This window comes from Falco punctatus (assembly GCF_963210335.1).
Source record: "Falco punctatus genome assembly, chromosome: 6".
NCBI lineage: Eukaryota > Metazoa > Chordata > Aves > Falconiformes > Falconidae > Falco > Falco punctatus.
Window position 1 is genome coordinate 69,775,861 of NC_137585.1, and position 16,295 is coordinate 69,792,155.

Sequence of the window (16,295 nt, forward strand, 5' to 3'; positions counted from 1 at the left end):
AATGAAATAAAAGTTTAAGAGAAAATGAGATAAAATAAAATAAAAATCAAATGAACAAAAAAATATAAAATGATACAAGAATATATATATAAAAATAAAATGGACTAAAATAAAATTTAAACAATAATAAAAAATCTTAATTTCTCCAAATCACAATATCGTAATCGATAATGAGATTTCCTTAAATAACGCAACTTTGTTGAATAATAAAGGCAACGAGTAACAGGCCGGTGGCCTTACCCACCCACCCGGGCCAGAGCCGCGGCGGCCCCGCGGCGCCGCGCCCGCGCAATGCCGGGCACAGCGATGCTCATTTGCGCCTGCAGATACGCGCAGCCTGCGCGTACACCCGCGCACATCCCCACCCCCCCCACCCCCGCAGGTGTCAGGCCGCGAGGGGCCCCGCCGCAGCCCCCCCATCCCCACCCCCATCCCTATCCCATCCCCATCCCTATCCCATCCCTATCCCATCCCCATCCCTATCCCATCCCCATCCCTATCCCATCCCCTCCCCTCCCCATCCCGCGGCGGGGGCGGGGCTGGGCGCGGGGGCGGGGCGCGGAGCGGCGCGGGGCGGCGCGGGGGGGCGCGGAGCGGCGCGGAGGCGCAGCATGAGGGCGCGCCCCCCGCCATGGAGGGCTTCGCCGCCCGCGGCTACGGCACCGGCGGGCCCGACAACCGGCCGCTCTTCGGGGAGACCTCGGCCAGGGTAAGGGGGGGGGAGGGAAGGGAAAAACACCCCGAAACCGTCCCGGGGACCCCCCATCCCCCCGCTCCCAGCAGCCCCCCCACCCCAGCAAGGGAAATGCAGCAGCAGCGCGCCCCCCCTCCCGCCGTAACGCCCTCCCTCCCCAGTTGCTCCCCCCCCCCGATAACGGCCGCTCGCTCCCGGGCTCCGCAAACGCGAAGAGCAGCGCAGGGAGCCGGGCCCGCTGGCCCCTGAGCCGGGCACCTGCCCAGAGCCGGCAAACAAATAAAAAACCAACGTAAAACAAGAAATAATATCTCAGCCCCACCCCCCGCATCAAAAATCAGTAAAGCGACAACAAAGCTGCACCCCCATGGAAAAACATAAAAGGAGACCCACAAATTCCAAAAGAAAGAAACCCTTTGGATTGGTAGAATTAAAAAAATAGTAATAAAAAAAGAAATAAACCCAAACCGAACTGCTCCTGATCGGTGCCCCCGAGCAAAACCAATCTGTTAAAAATGCCCGAAACAACCAACCCCCCCCCCTCAAATTTAAAAAAACAAACCCAACCGTCCGCAAAACAATCCCCCAAGGCAAGAGCTCTTCCTGAAATAAAAAAGAAACTCCCCAAGCGCCCCCGATAAAGAAAAAAACTTCCAAATAATCCCCTCCCAACGCCCCCCGAGCCCTGCTGGGGAGCAGGGGCTCGGGGCGCAGGAGCCCCAGGGCTGGGGGACCCCCAGGCTGTGTGCCTCGTTGGGGTGCGTGTGGCCCTGCAGCCCCAGGGCTTAGGGCTGCAGCCCCCTGAGCTACAGCTCACCCAATTTTGGGGGTCCTTGCTTTGCTGGGGATGGGGGGCTGGTTTCGGTCCCCCCCGGTTGTCGTTACGCGGTTTTTTCAGCGGCGCTGGCTGACGTGCGCCAGTGCCGACTCCTCAGGTGCCGATCCCCGTAAGCCGCTCAGCCGGGCAGCGTTCGGCTGCCTGCTTGGGGGGGCTGCGCTGCTTCGGGGGGGGCCCGGGGTGCTGCCCGGCACCCAGATCCAGTGGGAATCGCGGTACCCGGCGGTGTGCACCCCCTGCTGCCTGTGGGGTGCCAGCGGGTCGTGGCTTGGGGTTTGTCCCCTGGTAGGAGAGGTCACCCATCGCTGCGTGTGTCTGTGGAGGGGTGCAGGCTGAAACTGGAAATGCTGCTAAAATGATAACTTTTCATAAAAATACAAATAAAATTATACCAGCCAAATTTGGGGGGGGGGGGGGAACCAGGATGATGTGGGGTAGAAGGAGGACAGGCAGGACCTCTGGGAGGATGGAGTGAGGGGGGCCGGGTGCCAGCCCTGATGGAGAGCGCACACATGGGGTCGCGTGGGCTGGTCCTTGGTCGGGGGAACCTTTTGGGAAGCTTCTGGGGATGGGGACTTCTGGGGACTGGGACGTGCTATTGAAGCCAGGCAGTGGTCCTGGCAGGCAAACCTCAAACTTTCCAGCCTAGGTCAAGCCTTTGATCCCTGACCCCCATCTTTTTCCAGCTGTGGCTCTGCTCTCAAAGAGGAGCAGTAAATAATAAACATGGGATGCTAATTCCAGTTTCTTGGCTCAAACAGGGATCCAGTGCCCTGCACAGCACCCCTGCCTATCTTCTGGGGCTGTTTTTGGCACCAGTCGCGTGGGACCAGCACTGGCCGATGGCCTCTCTCTGCTGTACCTGTGCCTGAGGACACGGGACCGCCGTGCTGGGTGCTGGCCTGGGGTGGTTGCTTCTGAGGTTCGCTGGGGTTGCTTAGAGACAGATGCTGCTGAGGTCCGGAGCTGTTGTGTCTCTGAAATGAAGCTAAACTTTGCCTTAAAATGGGAGCAGGTCTGCTGGGAGAAGCGTATCTGCCCTGCCCTGGCTCTGCTTATGTGTCTCTGCAAGTGATGGCTGGTGCGCTGGCAAACCTGAGCCCCCTGCTTGGGCAGGGCACGAGGCCATGGGGAGGGGCAGGGGCAGTGCTCGTGCCCCGGGAAGCCCTGCACCCACATCAGAGGTCTTGCACCCCTGCCAGCGGTTGGAGATGGATGTAGAAATGGGGATGCCCTCTTCTTATGCTTTCCCAGTCTCCAAGCTGGTGGCTTTGGGGCTAAAGTTGCTCCATGGGGGTGAGAGAGCTGGGCAGCAGCATTGGCCTCCTTCCCCTTGCTGCGGTCCAGCTGCTCCGGCCAAGCCGAGTGGAGTGGAGGGGCAAGGTGGTACCACAGAAGTCACTGGTGAGACGAGGGAGCATAGCAGCACGATGCTGATGAATGCCAGGTGCGCTGGATTCAGTGGGGATTCAGCACTGGGAGTGAGCGGGTAAGAGATGATGAAAATCAAAGGCACAAGTGGTAAGGTGGTGAAGAGCAGACCGAGTATTACAGATGCAGGACTTCTCGGGGAAGAAGTTCAAAGTAGAAGCTGCTTGGGTTTCTCTGTCATGGGAGCATTTAAATATAAGCGGGTGGGTATTAATTGCTGTGGGTTGGAAGCAGAAAACAATAGGAAGAGACTGAGCAGGTCAGGGCAGGAGCGAGGAGCCTGCGACGGCACAAGAGCATGTGCCCCTGTCTTGCAGCGGGAGGGTGGCCAGCGTGGTCCTCCGCACAGCTTTTCTCACATATAGCGTGTGTTGTCTGCTCTTCCACGTAGTTAATCTGGCACTAGATTAAGGTATCCCCTATGGCTGCAACAGGCTGCAGTTGCTGCTGGCCATCTGGACTTGCTGATGTAAGGCATAAAAATGGCTTTTCCATCACGCCTGCAGAGATGCCACCGTGTACCCACCCTCCAGGGAACCAGCCTGTTCCTTGGCCTGGCCAGGCCTCTGCCGGGAGCTTGTTCCCGGTGGGCTTAGCCTGCAAGCTGCTAACTTGAAGGTTGCAAGTGCTGAGCTGGACTGGGTTGAAGAGCAAAGCTGTCGCTCTGTCCAAGACTGTGCGGTGGGCACAGTGGTGTGGGTGCATCCTCAGTCCTGCCTCAGTTTCCCTGTTACTTAAAGTAATCCTGACCCAGGTCCTGAAGGATCCTGGATCACACCCTCCTGCTTCCTGATCTTGTCTCCCTTTCCCAGAGGCAGCTGGAGGGAGACCTCTGCACCACAGCAGCTCCCTGGGACAAGCCTGGTGCCTCCAGCCCCTGCAGCAACCCTCCCTGGAGTAGGAGGGCAGAAACTCTCCTGTTTTGAAATGCAGCTTGTACAGTGCTGAAACACAGAATTGATTGCCTCTGTGGCCAACAGCTGGCTATGTCTCTGCTGCCAGCTGGCTGAACAGCGATCCCCGTGAGTGCACTGCACACTGTTGGGCTGTATCAGAAGTCAGCGTCCATGTGTGAGCACCCTGTGCCGGTGCAGGTGCCCTCCAGCAGCCTGCACGCTCGCTGTTTTGGTGCGCATGCTTTTATTTATTTATTTATCTATCTATTTATTTATTTATTTATTTTTCACTCTAGCAGCTATCGTAATACATACTGATGCATGGAGAAAAATCCTCCCTGAATCAGCTGTGCTGGTTGCAAGAGTTGGGTGACATGGTTTGTAGGACACGTGGCTTGTCACAGCCCGTTTCCGTGTGCCTGGTAGCCACGAGTGGCTGCCCGGGCTGGGCTGTGTACTCAAGACACTGTGCGGAGATGAAAGGCTCTGTCATCCCCAATCCCTTTAGCCATCTTGGCCTCTTGTGTATTTTTAACCTTTTTGCTGTGCTAAGCTGCCTGGGGCTGAGGTGTCAGCGGGCACTGGGGAATACAGCCTCTTGCCGCTTTGCCAAGCCTGGGATTTCAGGATCAGTGGCTTTAATCCCCAGATCCTGAAATACCTTCCTTTGCCAGTGGTGCACTGGAAGATTTTAGTGACCGTGGGTTTAAGCATGGGGAAGGGGATGCCCTGACCCGCAGGGACTGGCTGCCACGTGGCAAAGCCACTCCGCCGATGGCATCCGTACCTGATCCGGCTGTTGCCGCAATGTCCATTGCTCAGCAGCATGAGAGGAGAGGTCCCTGTGCCGGGTCCCACTGCTGAGGCTGATGCCCTCGTCTTCTCCTGGCAGAGCAGTCTCTGTCCTGGCAAAACAGCTGAATTCTCTCAGTCTTAAAATTGCTAACTTCCAAGTCTCCAGTTAATGGGGAGAAGCCTAACAATGGCTGAGTTTCTGGATGGTGTATTCTGTCCGTAGGTAGATGACCATGTGTCCGGCCCTCCAAGCCCCTCTGCAGAGAGGGGGCTGCGGCTGTGCGCTCCCCCCCCCCCAGGTTAGCTGTAAAGGGTGGCAACCGAGGGCTGCTCTGCGGCTGGCCCCTTGGCTTTCCCTTCCCTTCCTCCACCGATCGAAACCCATCTCCCCATGGCACAAAGGGGGAAGGGATCCAGCTGCTCACCTCCTGCCACCCCTTTTGTCCGTGGGGAGCCGAGCCTGAACACAAACTTTGATCCCACTCCATAAAATCGCCTTGGTGGGCTCCATCGGGTCTGCGGGGCAAGGGCAGAGCAAAACTACCATCCTCTCCTGGCATCAGAGTTGCTTTTGGGGGTAAAGACCCCTCCGCATACTGTCCAGGTTAAAATTAGCTTTGAGTTCTTTAATAAATTTGTTTTAGCTTAGGTGAAGGAGCCCAGCTGAGCTGTTGTGATATGTTCTTACGGAGGCAGCATGGTTGCATTTCACCCTGTCGCTGCTGTTACTTGTCTGGAGATATCTCTCTTAGCTCATTTTTGGGGGTTGGTGGTGGGTACTTCATAGGTCGCTCCCAGAAGCTGCTGTTGTATTGCTGACACCACATGTGGAAAGGCCAGTGAGGAGAAGGGGTTTGTGCCTGGCTGGCGAGGACCTTGTGCAGGGGATGTGGTGACAGTTGCCTATGGAGGTGTGTAATTCCCCTCTACTGCAGCCGCTGCCGTGCCCCCACAGCTTGAGGTCTCTGAGCTATAGGAGCATAAATGGTCTGGTTTTACGTAGAGGAGCTGGCAACTAATTGAAGAGGTTTTAAAGAGTCTGCTTGCTGTGGCCTTTGCCCTTGGGGATGAGCACAACCAGGGCACAGCATCTGCCTGTTAGTGAACCACAAGCTCCACTGAGCCTTGGGTCAGGGCTGGTGGTCTTCTGCAAGAGTGCGCTTTGCCCTCTGCCACCACCTCTTTGCTCTCTGCTTTCTCCTCCTGCCCCACTGCTGCCATGAGTTATCTCTTCGTGACCTGGAGCTTCTCTCTCTACAAATCATCTTCCAAAATGTAATGCTAGAAGGGAAGAAGGGTGTGAGACCAGGTGCAGGGAAACCTGGGTTGCCCTGCCTGCCAGCTGGGATGTCTTGGGCAAGATGCTTTTTCACTGCTTGATCTCTTTTCTCACCTTCCTTTAACTGTACCTATTTAATGACTCTCAGTATAATTAACTGAAGTTTTGCGTTTTTTCTCTCTGCACGTCTTTCCTGCTGTAGCTGTTGTGTTAGCGTTGTATTTGGTGAGCCAGCTGTCTGGGACGTTACACCTGTCTGTGTGCAACCCAACCCGACATCGGCAATAGGTGTTTGTACTCAGAGTAGCACCATGAAGAAAGGTAGGAGGCAGGTTTCCCAGCAGGGATGGGAATGTTCTCCTTCTGCATCGAGCCATTTCTTGCTCCAGCGAGTGTGTCAGTACGGGGTCCTGCCCAGGGTGCTCCTCTGAGCACCCAGTGTCACTGCCAGTCCCTGCCCTGATGACATCTGGGGTGGGACCGCGATGCTGACACCGAGGGATACCTCTTCCCAGGTGCAAAAAGGTTGTCTTTTCCCACTAAGTGTTTTGTACCGATGGGGAGCAGCAGAAAGAAGTCTCTGTGTGTGTGAAATCTGTCTCTCCAAGTAGGCACCCTCAGGTCAGCTGGTGTTAGGGGAGGAACATTTGGGGTGCAGGGAACACTTCGCCTTCCTGCCAGCAGCCCACAAATTCCCACCGAAGACACTATCAAGGTGTTTACTCTCAGGCACTGAGGCTAAAACAAGCCTCAACAACGTTTTCTGACAAGCTCTGTCTGTGCATTCCCACTTTTAAAATTTCTTTTAAAATTCATTTGGATAACTATAATTGATTCAGATGTAGCGAAGAAGCCGGTTGCAAGTGAGCAAACCTGCTGCACAAGGACTTGGCCAGTACAACCTCCCGGAGGTCCATGGAGTCAGAGGAAGGGAAACCCTCCTGCAGGACAGAGTTGACCAGGGGAGCCTTGATGGTGCTGCTGGGGATAACGTGGGTCCTGGCTGATGGGGTGCTCTCAACGTTGTTGGTTACCGGTCTGTTTTACGTGGGGGTTTGGGTGTTTTTTTGGCAAGGCATGTGTGTAACTGTCTTCTTTTTTTTTCAGGACAGAGTCATCAATCTAGTTGTTGGCGGCTTAACATCCTTGCTGCTTGTAGTAAGTATCTCCCATCCCATCTCATGTTTCATGCCTCCCTTAGGTGCTGGGGTGAAACCCCAGAGTTCCTCCCCAAAATGGGAGGCAAAACTTCACTGTAGCTTGGGGCCCAGGTAGTCACTTTGGGGTACCTCTGTCTTTTGAGACTCTGACAACAGGAGAAGGTGAATACCTTTTTTAAAGCCATGTTTTAAGATCTCGCTGCACAATAAAAAGCCCCAAGTCAATGGGCAGACTGTACATCCCAGCTGAACATGAGGCTGGGTGTGGTGACAAAGTGCTTATGACCCAGGAGAACATGTTCGCTTCTCTTTATTTCCTTCTATTTATTATTTCCCTCTATTTATGGTTTATAGGAGTTTTTCCAAAGTGTGTCACTTTGTCTTGAGCTATGCTTTCCCCAAGCTTTGAAGACAAACACAACGCCATTGCGACTGGAGAGCAGCAGTTCTGCGGTCCGTGGTGGCAGCACTGTAGAAAGCCCAGGTGCAGGGAGGCAGAGGGGGAGCTGAGGTGGCAGCTGGTGGGAAGCTTGGCTGAAGGGATGCTCCGACACAGGCAGCATGCACGTCTGTGCCTGCTGGCTCTATGGGGACTTGGAGGATGGTTCTAGCAACAAGCCAGAGTAGTGAAGCTTTCATGATTTGTTGTTTTTTCTTCTGCCTCTAAGTCTGCAGTTGCATCAAAGTGATTTTCCTCCAGAATTTTACATTTCCCTCAAGCTTGTCGCAGGGTGGGAGTTAAAGAGCAGGGAGGGATGTGCAGAGCTGGATGCGAGCTGCGGTACGCCAGCTGTCAGGGCAAGCCTCTTCTCATGGAAGCTCTGATGGCAGGTGAGAGCAAAGACTTAATCTTTGTTTTCCTCCATACAGGTCACTCTAATCAGTGCGTTTGTCTTCCCGCAACTACCTCCAAAACCTGTGAATATATTTTTTGCTTTCTGCATCTCCTTGTGTTGCATTTCTGCTGGCATACTTGTAAGTACAGTGACATTTGCTGTGCAAGCTTTTGAGTATATGACTGAGGATGAAATCTGACTAAAATCAGCTTTATGTGGTGCTACCTTCTTTTTTGCATTCTCCTAGAAAAGCTTTTCTAAAGCCTCCATAAAACAAGTTGACAACAAAGGAGTGGTAACTAGTTTCATATTTACTGCAGAGCAAGTGTGTGAACTGAGCCACCTTCTGCAGACCAGCTGTGATGCACGACTTGTCACCTCTGTGACAATGCCATCTGTAGCTGCCAGTGGAGACATAAAAAAGGAAACCTGGGAGCAGAGCAGTGAGATGGGAATTTGGAGATGGATTGTGCTACAGAAGACTAGGGGCGGAGTAAAACACTTGAAGTGGTGGGGCCAGCCAGGCACCTGCAGAAGTCAGTGGCCTTTCAGGCACAGGGGGTGAGCTGCAGTGGCAGGAAGCTACAGCGGGTGGCATTTCCTCAGGGTTGTAGCAGAGGTTCCTCTACTCAGCAGATGCGGCATCCCCAGAGAGTTGGTCCCCAGCAGCAGCAAAGGGAACTGGCAGGTCAGAGTTCATATAATGGTTTGGGTTGGAAGGGACCTTCAAAGATCATCTGGTCCAGTCCCCCTGCCATGGGCATCAGTGGCTCCTGCCTCTGCTGTAGCTTGTCATATTCAAGAGCGTTCTCCTCCTTCCAGCTGTGACCTGGAACAGTCACGGCCCCTACCCCTTGCCGCTGGGTAATCTGGGAAGTTGTTCTGCCTTGCCTGGTCAGTACCAGTTTGTGGTTCTACAGCTGGTAGCTGTGACTCTGCACAAGAAAGACTGTGTAGTGTGAAACCTGACATTTGTCGTCATCAACCAGGGTTTGATGGCTACAGCCAGTTCTGAGTGTTAAAAACCCCCACTGAACCCACCCACCCTCTTCAACAGAGCTGACAAGACAACCCATGTCTTTGCAGCTGATCTGGCACCCAAGCTTCACAAACCAACAGCCCTGTTTTGGGGAGAAACACCTTGCCAATTTTTTTGTTTGTGGGTTCCACCATAGCATGCTAAGAAAACAGGTGATATTTCTTAATTGTTAAGAAAATTATCCGAACTCTGCACCTAGTCCTCTCTAGTCAGATGAAGCTGGGTTGTTTTACAGAAAAAATAAAAAGGTCCAGAAGTTGCCACTTCAGTTACCGCAGCGTCTCCTCTGAAGTACCTGGCATTTTAAAGTAATACAAACTCCTCCTCTCTTCTAGATCTACTGGTATCGACAAGGAGACCTGGAACCTAAATTCAGGAACCTAATTTACTATATATTATTTTCTATTGTCATGTTATGTATATGTGCCAACCTGTACTTCCATGAAGTGGGTAAATGATGGACATTGGGAATACACAGCAGTGATGCTGCTGTGTCAGACTGCTTTCAGCTCAACTCTCAGCTCTACTTGAGACACCTGAGGACAGTCAGACTGAGAGGAAAGAAGTGGGTTGTGCAAGGATAAATCAGTACATGATTTTCATGTAAATGTATATGTAATGTCCCTCTTGTTGGGGAGAATTATTGCCGTAAGACGTGACATTCTGCTTTTTTTTGAAGAGCTACTGTTGCACTTAAACATTCCAGTTGTACTGATGTTTCAGAATGGCACAAGCTTTTTCATTTTGGAAAAAAATGCATTTTTTTACTACTGTACAAATAAACTGCAGCATTGCAAGGATCGGTAGCAGTATAAATAAATGGCATCTTACAGTTCCGTAAGACAAATACTCTTTATTTCCTTTAAACTGAATATACAATTATTTCTGTTCCCTAGGCAACCATTTGAAACTACAACTTATTTTTCACATTAACAAAACCACAGACTGAAAAAGACCAACTCTTGATTATGAAGAGCTAATTACAGAAATAAATAAAATAATTTATACATGAGTCTTTAGTTTCTATAGCTTTTTCTCTCTATCCCTAGCTCACAGGCTGCTGCTCAGCCTAGTGTCCTGTTTCAAACCCTTGTGTAGAAATAAATTGCCTTCCTTTGCCTCAGGGCCCTATGCCCAAATTCTCACAGAGCTACTTCTCCAAGGCTTTGCCACCTCCACGCCACCCCCCACCTACTAACCTGCTGCATAAATCACCTCTGGAGAGGTGGCTGGTAGTGTCATGTAAACAATGAGAAGAGACAAATGTTCCAGCCTACTCACAACAGTCTTCAAAGAAGTTACAAGCTTGCGGGGGGAGGAGGCTGGTGGGTCCCAGTAGCTTCCTTTTCTTATAGCCCTTTCCCTTTTTATTCAGCTTGCTGTAGTGAAGAAGGAAAAGAAACGAGTAAAAAAACCCCAGATTTCCCACAAGTGATCTTTCTGAGCTCTGTCCGTTGCCAGCAACGGGCTCCTCAGGAACAAGCAGACCCAGGCAAGTCCCATAAGCATCTGTGTCTTCTTCCTATGCTGTAGTTGTACTAACAAGCCAGATGAGATGGGAATACAGACCATTTCTTCATGATGCTGCCCACGCTCCCTGAAGTCTTTGATGGAATACATTCCGTCCTGAAATGTAACAGTCTCTTACTCCATGTATTACAAGAGTCAGTAAGTGCAGAAATCTTCACCCATTCTTCATGGAACATGTGCAAACTAATTCTTGCTGCGGCACTAAAAGGCTACAGTCCACAACCCTTGACTTCTGTCCAGTTTTCCAGATGTGCAGTTCAGCACACCAGTAACAAGTCAGGTCAGAACTGACCACGTGGATCCTAGCAGTGAGCGCTGCAACGGAGGTTCTTTAAAACACCGAAACACCCTGGCTGAGACGCAGTACATCAGGCTTCGCTGGCTGCTCGGTAACCCTTTATAAATGAGGTAAATAGCCTGAGCAGAGAAAGTGCACTGTAGTAATTTCAAACTGGAAGTTTCTGCTTAAAGATACAGACTGACTGCTTTCTTTGGAAATGTGGCACAGGGTTGTAACTAATTTCACAATGCAAACATGGTCAATAGAAAATGGACACGATTACTGCTTCTCAGTGACAGCTCACTAAATCTTCAACATCCTTTGAATCTTCCAAGTCAGGACTGCCCAGCGACGAGCCAATAATGTGTGACCCGTCTCCATGATGCTGTAGGATAGGATCTGTCAAGAGGCATAGTACATTATAGCTATTATTTACTGTGTCATTATAACAAGATATAAAATACACAGTTAGAAGACAGAAAATGCAGCCTGAAATTTTAACCAATTTTAAGCAATATTGCTCAAACTAGGCAGCTCTCAATTTCTAGTTTCAAGGTAAGCTACAACTAATATGGAATCAACCAGTGTAACTCACGTTTGGATTCATCAGGTACTACTGTATCAGGCCTAGCGCTGACCCTTTGATGGCTCTGTGAGGAGATCCTTCCTCTGGAAAGCAGTATTTGTTAGGTGCGGCAGTGGGAGAATGTATCTGCGCTGCTTCCAAGTCTGAGGTGACTTGGCATGGGGAAGCATGGCACTAGCTAGCAAGCCCTTCCAGGTGAGTGCTGTGCAAACACAGCCCCGAGCAGCCCAGCCCCTCACCCTGAGAGGCCTTAAGTGCATTTCTGATGGCTCTGGTCTTCTCTCAAAGAAAGACATTTCATTCAAGTACCAGGGATGAAGAAATGCACACTAAAGGAGGAGTTACTTATTAGCCTACGCATACTAATTCAAGGCTCAAGGGTGATGGAAACAGCTCAGCAAGTGATGAAGCAGCTGCTGTTCTAATGCTTTTCCCACAAAGTTAAGTGGGACTTTCTTCTACTTCTGCTGATACCAGCTGGGTAACCAAGCTGCTTTTGCATAGCGATGACATGGAAAATTATTTAAGAGAACGCAAAGATCTATAAAGTGGTGTTTACAGGAATCCTAAGTGCCAAACTGCTTTAATGAACCTGGCTCCAGCATCAACCGTATGAAGGGACTGTCACACCTGTTAGAGTTGTCAGGGGCAAGACTGATTCGCTGTCTATATCATCTGTTGACTGGATAAAACCATGGGAAGAAGGAACAATAAGCACAGTCTCATCATCTATTGTAGGCTGGTCAACTTGTTCTTCTATTGTTGGAGAACCCAGCTCCTGCACAACACAGAAGGAATAGGACATGAGAGTATACTCTTGGTAGCATAAACAGCAAAACCTGCTTGACTCAGCAGTTTTTAATTCAATTTTATCTCATTAAATTGAAATGTCAGCATCAGAGCTAGTTTACTCCAGCATTTATAGGGCATGTTTCATCCTAGTGCAGGTATCTAAAACCAAGATGAGAAGAATTCTACCCTGTGAGCAGTATGAGAGCAGGAGGAGAAGAAAGGAGAGGCTGCACGGTGGTGATAAAATATTGGTGATGACGAGAACATTTTATCACTTTTAAGTCAAATGTTTTGTCTATAAAGAGGAGTATTTAAGCTTTTCCACTACTTGCTGTCTAGATGTTCTGAGAAACTGAAGCAATACCTTTATAGTACACCAAACAGCTCCACAAATGCAACAGCTTTAGCTGAACTTAATAGTTTCACAGCTTCTGTGTCAAGTTTTAACTACTGAACAGAGAGCTCAAAAGACCTATTTTAACTTCTGTGCCTTGCTTGCCCTTGTCACTTGCTGACCGTAAATTGGATCCAAATTTTGTATATGACCCTCATTGTATCAAAAAATTTGAAACACACTGATTCTTTCCAGGTACAAGTTGTCAATATCCCTGCTCTCTTCCAGTCCTGTAATAACTGCTGCTGCTGCCTGTTCCCTGGCTTTTGTAGTACTGGAATGGCAGTAATACATCCGGTTTAGTGTCACAGCACACTCCGGTGGACTCCTGGTTCTGCAAACACAGTGAAAAGACATCTACATAGTACTGCCAGAAGAAGCAGAAGTACTTGCATTCCAGTTTTTGCATGTGATGTGTAAGGTTTGTTCAAGCTTCAGGAATCACTGATGCAGAATGCTAGCAAATGTTGCTAGCAGAAGGCACCTGGATTTATCACAGATTTTGAAGGGAGCATGAAATGTGTGGGAGAGGTTACAGCCCTCTCTGTTCAAGCAAATCCTGAAGTTCCTTCATCTAGTTTTTTTACGAAAACTTGTTTCCCTACATAGTTTCACAATGTTTTTGCAAAGGCAACTGCCTTAAAACCCCTTCCCTGGTGCTGCTGAAAAGGAGTTGACTACCTGTGCTGCAGCTCTGAATTAAGACTTGGTCCAAATGTGTACCCATTCATGCAAAGCACAGCATGCTTGACCTGCAAAAGCAGCTTTCCGCAGAGAGCACAGCTGAAACTGCCCACGATAAGCAGTATGTTGCAAGGCTTGAAACTAGGAAGGGGAGGTGTGAAAAATTAAAGCAGCCATTGTAGCAAATGGGCACCTTTCCCAGCCAGAAATAATAAAACCCTGCAGCATGACTGCCTGCTTCCCAGTACCCACACCCACAGTGACAATACTGGCAAGTGCATCAAAATAACACAGACTTAAAGAAAGCAAAATTTAAGCATGTCTTTCTAGAGTAACTTTTCACTTAGAATCACTCACAGTTTACTATTTCCTAGAATTTAAATACACATATGAAACTTGAGTCTGACTAGAAGTGTAAGGCAAATTAGAACTACAAAATCAGTTTCATTTTCTGAATAGAAAAAAAAGTTTAGTTCCTCTTTATATCCTGCTAGCCATAAGTGATTTCTACGAAGTTTAATTAGGAACTAGGTTTATAGTGAAAGTTTACTAATTCTACCTTGAAAAGCTGAAATTTTAAACTGAGTAGAAAGCTGATGGGATGTCTGAACTGGTGAGAATCCTATCACAACTATGTCAACCATGAGACAACAGAGAGGAAAACGGAAGCGTAATCCCCAGCTTTGGATGTATTCAGTATTCAAACACTTCTGTAGTAGCAGACTGTTGAGACGTACAAAGATCCTCTTTGTGAAAGCATAATGGATACGCAGTGTCTGTTATGATCTTTTTCAAAGACAAAGCCTAACAACAATGGATTTTCAAGACTGATAAAGCAGAATTACAGTACAGCACAGGGTTTTAGAGAACAGGATGGGGTATTTGAATCTAACTCATCTCTTCCCACAGCCTAACCTAATCAAGCTTCTAAGGAAAGAGGTATTTTCTACCCACTGAAGACAGTTACCTTCTTTTTAGCATCTGTTTTCCTTGACTTACTCATTATCATAGCTCCAGCAACTGAACAATGGAAGAATTGAGTATAAACAATCCAAATGCCTGAAATCATTTGGATAAACTCACTTCTGCATCGCAAGTGTTGTAGCTGAGTAAAACTGAGGCCAGAAATAGCTTAAATGCTTCAAATTCCAATTTTACAGATACTTAACTGTAAGTATGTTTAATAGAAGTCCTCAAAAATGGAAACTGTGATGCACCTCAAAGCATGTTGTTAGATTCATAGAGCAAAACCTAAATACTCTACTGCACCTCCCTTGCTCAGCAGTCATCTACCTGTAAAGTATGCAGGGTTGGACAATTGACAGTCTATCTTAAAGTAAGAGCATCAAATAGTAATCAGATGAAGGGAACTCAGTGGTTCAGTGCCACTAATATTCCCGCTTTCCATAGTCATCATGCAAAAGTACCCTGAGTAGTGAAGCAACTCCATAGTGAGGTATTCAGCGCTCCAGCTGAAGTAAAATATAAGCTTAGTACCAAATTAAACGCTACACTTTCACACCTGTAACATATTAATGAAACTCAAGGATAGAGGATCTGAACAAAACCTGAACTACAATATATGTCAAATCACTGACATATTTCATATGAATACCTTCACATAAAGGTCAACAATGCAATGAAATTATTCTCCATGCAGAAATGGGGAATATATAGACTATCATGCACTCCCTTACCTCAGTAACGTAAGTGCTGGGTAAATCAGAGTGAGAATCCTCCTCCTGTTTCAGGCTGGCATCTGAAATCTCCTCCACAGTTCTTACTATAATTCCATCCATCAGTTCACTGCTATTGCTGCTGAATTTGGAGGCATCATCTTCATTGTAGGCTGACTGTTCTTCATCACTCAACTTGGACTGATGGATATCATCTGGGAAAGTATTTGTTTCTAGGGTATCGGCAGGATCTGTCAGGTCAGCCGACTGAATGTCTGAATCAACAGTAAGTTCTGCCTGAGTGACAGATGAGGAGATATCTTCAGCAGCAACAGTGCGGATTATGACACTTGGTGTGTGGCACTGCACTGTGACATTGTCACTTGTATTTAACAAATGCTCTGGCTGTAAGCAGTATTTGCAAAAAGAGACACAAACAAAAACCAAAAAATGTCAGAGACTTCTGTATTCTCAAAGTATCTTCAAGTCTTCTGTATTCTCATAGACAAAGTATCTTCAAATCTTTCAGCAAATAAAAGCAAAAGGATTCAAAGAACTCATTACTGTGTGTAATTTAGAGTTTTATATATATAGTATGTCAGCCCAGATCATCTGTCAACCTTTCCTGGCCCTAAACAATGAATTTGTACACTGAATTTGGTGTCAACTGTTCTTTGAGTCACAAATACAGTAAATACTTAAAGTGAAAGAGGCAACCGTTCAGGTGAGGGTCACTGTAGATTCAAAAGATCAGTTTTTCCCCGAGTTTTGCATCACTTTTGTTATTCAATCCCCAGTTTGTTTCCTCTTCCCTCCCTCTAATAAAAAGTATACTATCACTACTATACAAATTTTGTGAACACCAATATTCATTTGTCAGTCACTGAAAACATCAGGAAACTGCAGTATTTGTCGTGCTGCGGAACATGCCACTAGATGGAGACAGCATGCTCAGCCACAGCGAGAACTAAGTTGCTTACTAAGCTAAGTTTTGAAGCAACTTGGAAGTTGCTTGCTAACAAAAATTAAAAAAAAAAAAACAAAAGAAATTTTCACTCTTCAGTGTTTTAAGCAAAGTAACACTGTTATGACTTAAGAACTGCTTTGCAAATCTAACATGCACATACAAAGGCCTGCATTATGATGTTCCCCTCCCCCACTGCCCAAACTCCAGTTGTTTCACTGCTCACAATACATACCGATAAGGCATGAACTATGATCTGTTCTGGGGAGGCTGGAGCAGTAGCAGCCGTTAGGGTCATGGTAGGACTAGTTGTCAGTGTTAAAGGAAGGCCTTGGCTTGAGCTTGTCTGCAGTAAGTATGTACCTGGTGTTCCAGTCGGCTGGAGATGGAAAGACTACAAAAGACAACCCAAGTTTAATAT

General features: G+C 48.2%; 2 protein-coding genes across 4 annotated transcripts in view; one reads left to right on the forward strand and one right to left on the reverse strand.

Moving 5' to 3' along the window:
* Positions 1-517: 517 nt before the first annotated feature.
* On the forward strand, positions 518-9,804 carry TMEM243 (transmembrane protein 243). Its single transcript, XM_080391380.1, has 4 exons — positions 518-709; positions 7,041-7,091; positions 7,964-8,068; positions 9,304-9,804. The coding sequence occupies exons 1-4, from the start codon at positions 632-634 to the stop codon at positions 9,424-9,426; spliced, it is 357 nt and encodes a 118-aa protein (XP_080247506.1). The 5' UTR covers positions 518-631; the 3' UTR covers positions 9,427-9,804.
* A 2-nt stretch (positions 9,805-9,806) lies between these two features.
* Positions 9,807-16,295, reverse strand: part of DMTF1 (cyclin D binding myb like transcription factor 1) — a 30,620-nt gene continuing 24,131 nt past the window's right edge. For all 3 annotated transcript variants that reach the window (XM_080391377.1, XM_080391379.1, XM_080391378.1), the window contains 4 exons: positions 16,110-16,268; positions 14,932-15,315; positions 11,995-12,142; positions 9,807-11,177 (listed from right to left, as the gene is read on the reverse strand). In XM_080391377.1, the coding sequence (XP_080247503.1) occupies positions 11,068-11,177; positions 11,995-12,142; positions 14,932-15,315; positions 16,110-16,268 (801 nt within the window). In that variant the 3' untranslated portion in view covers positions 9,807-11,067. The remainder of the gene's footprint in view (positions 11,178-11,994; positions 12,143-14,931; positions 15,316-16,109; positions 16,269-16,295) is intronic.

Excerpts from the sequence above, each read along its gene's own strand:
- TMEM243 (XM_080391380.1), top strand. The coding sequence starts at position 632 with ATGGAGGGCTTCGCCGCCCGCGGCTACGGCACCGGCGGGCCCGACAAC. Across the intron at positions 710-7,040 it reads TCGGGGAGACCTCGGCCAGG|GACAGAGTCATCAATCTAGT; the intron begins GTAAGGGGGGGG and ends TTTTTTTTTCAG. Across the intron at positions 8,069-9,303 it reads GCATTTCTGCTGGCATACTT|ATCTACTGGTATCGACAAGG; the intron begins GTAAGTACAGTG and ends CCTCTCTTCTAG.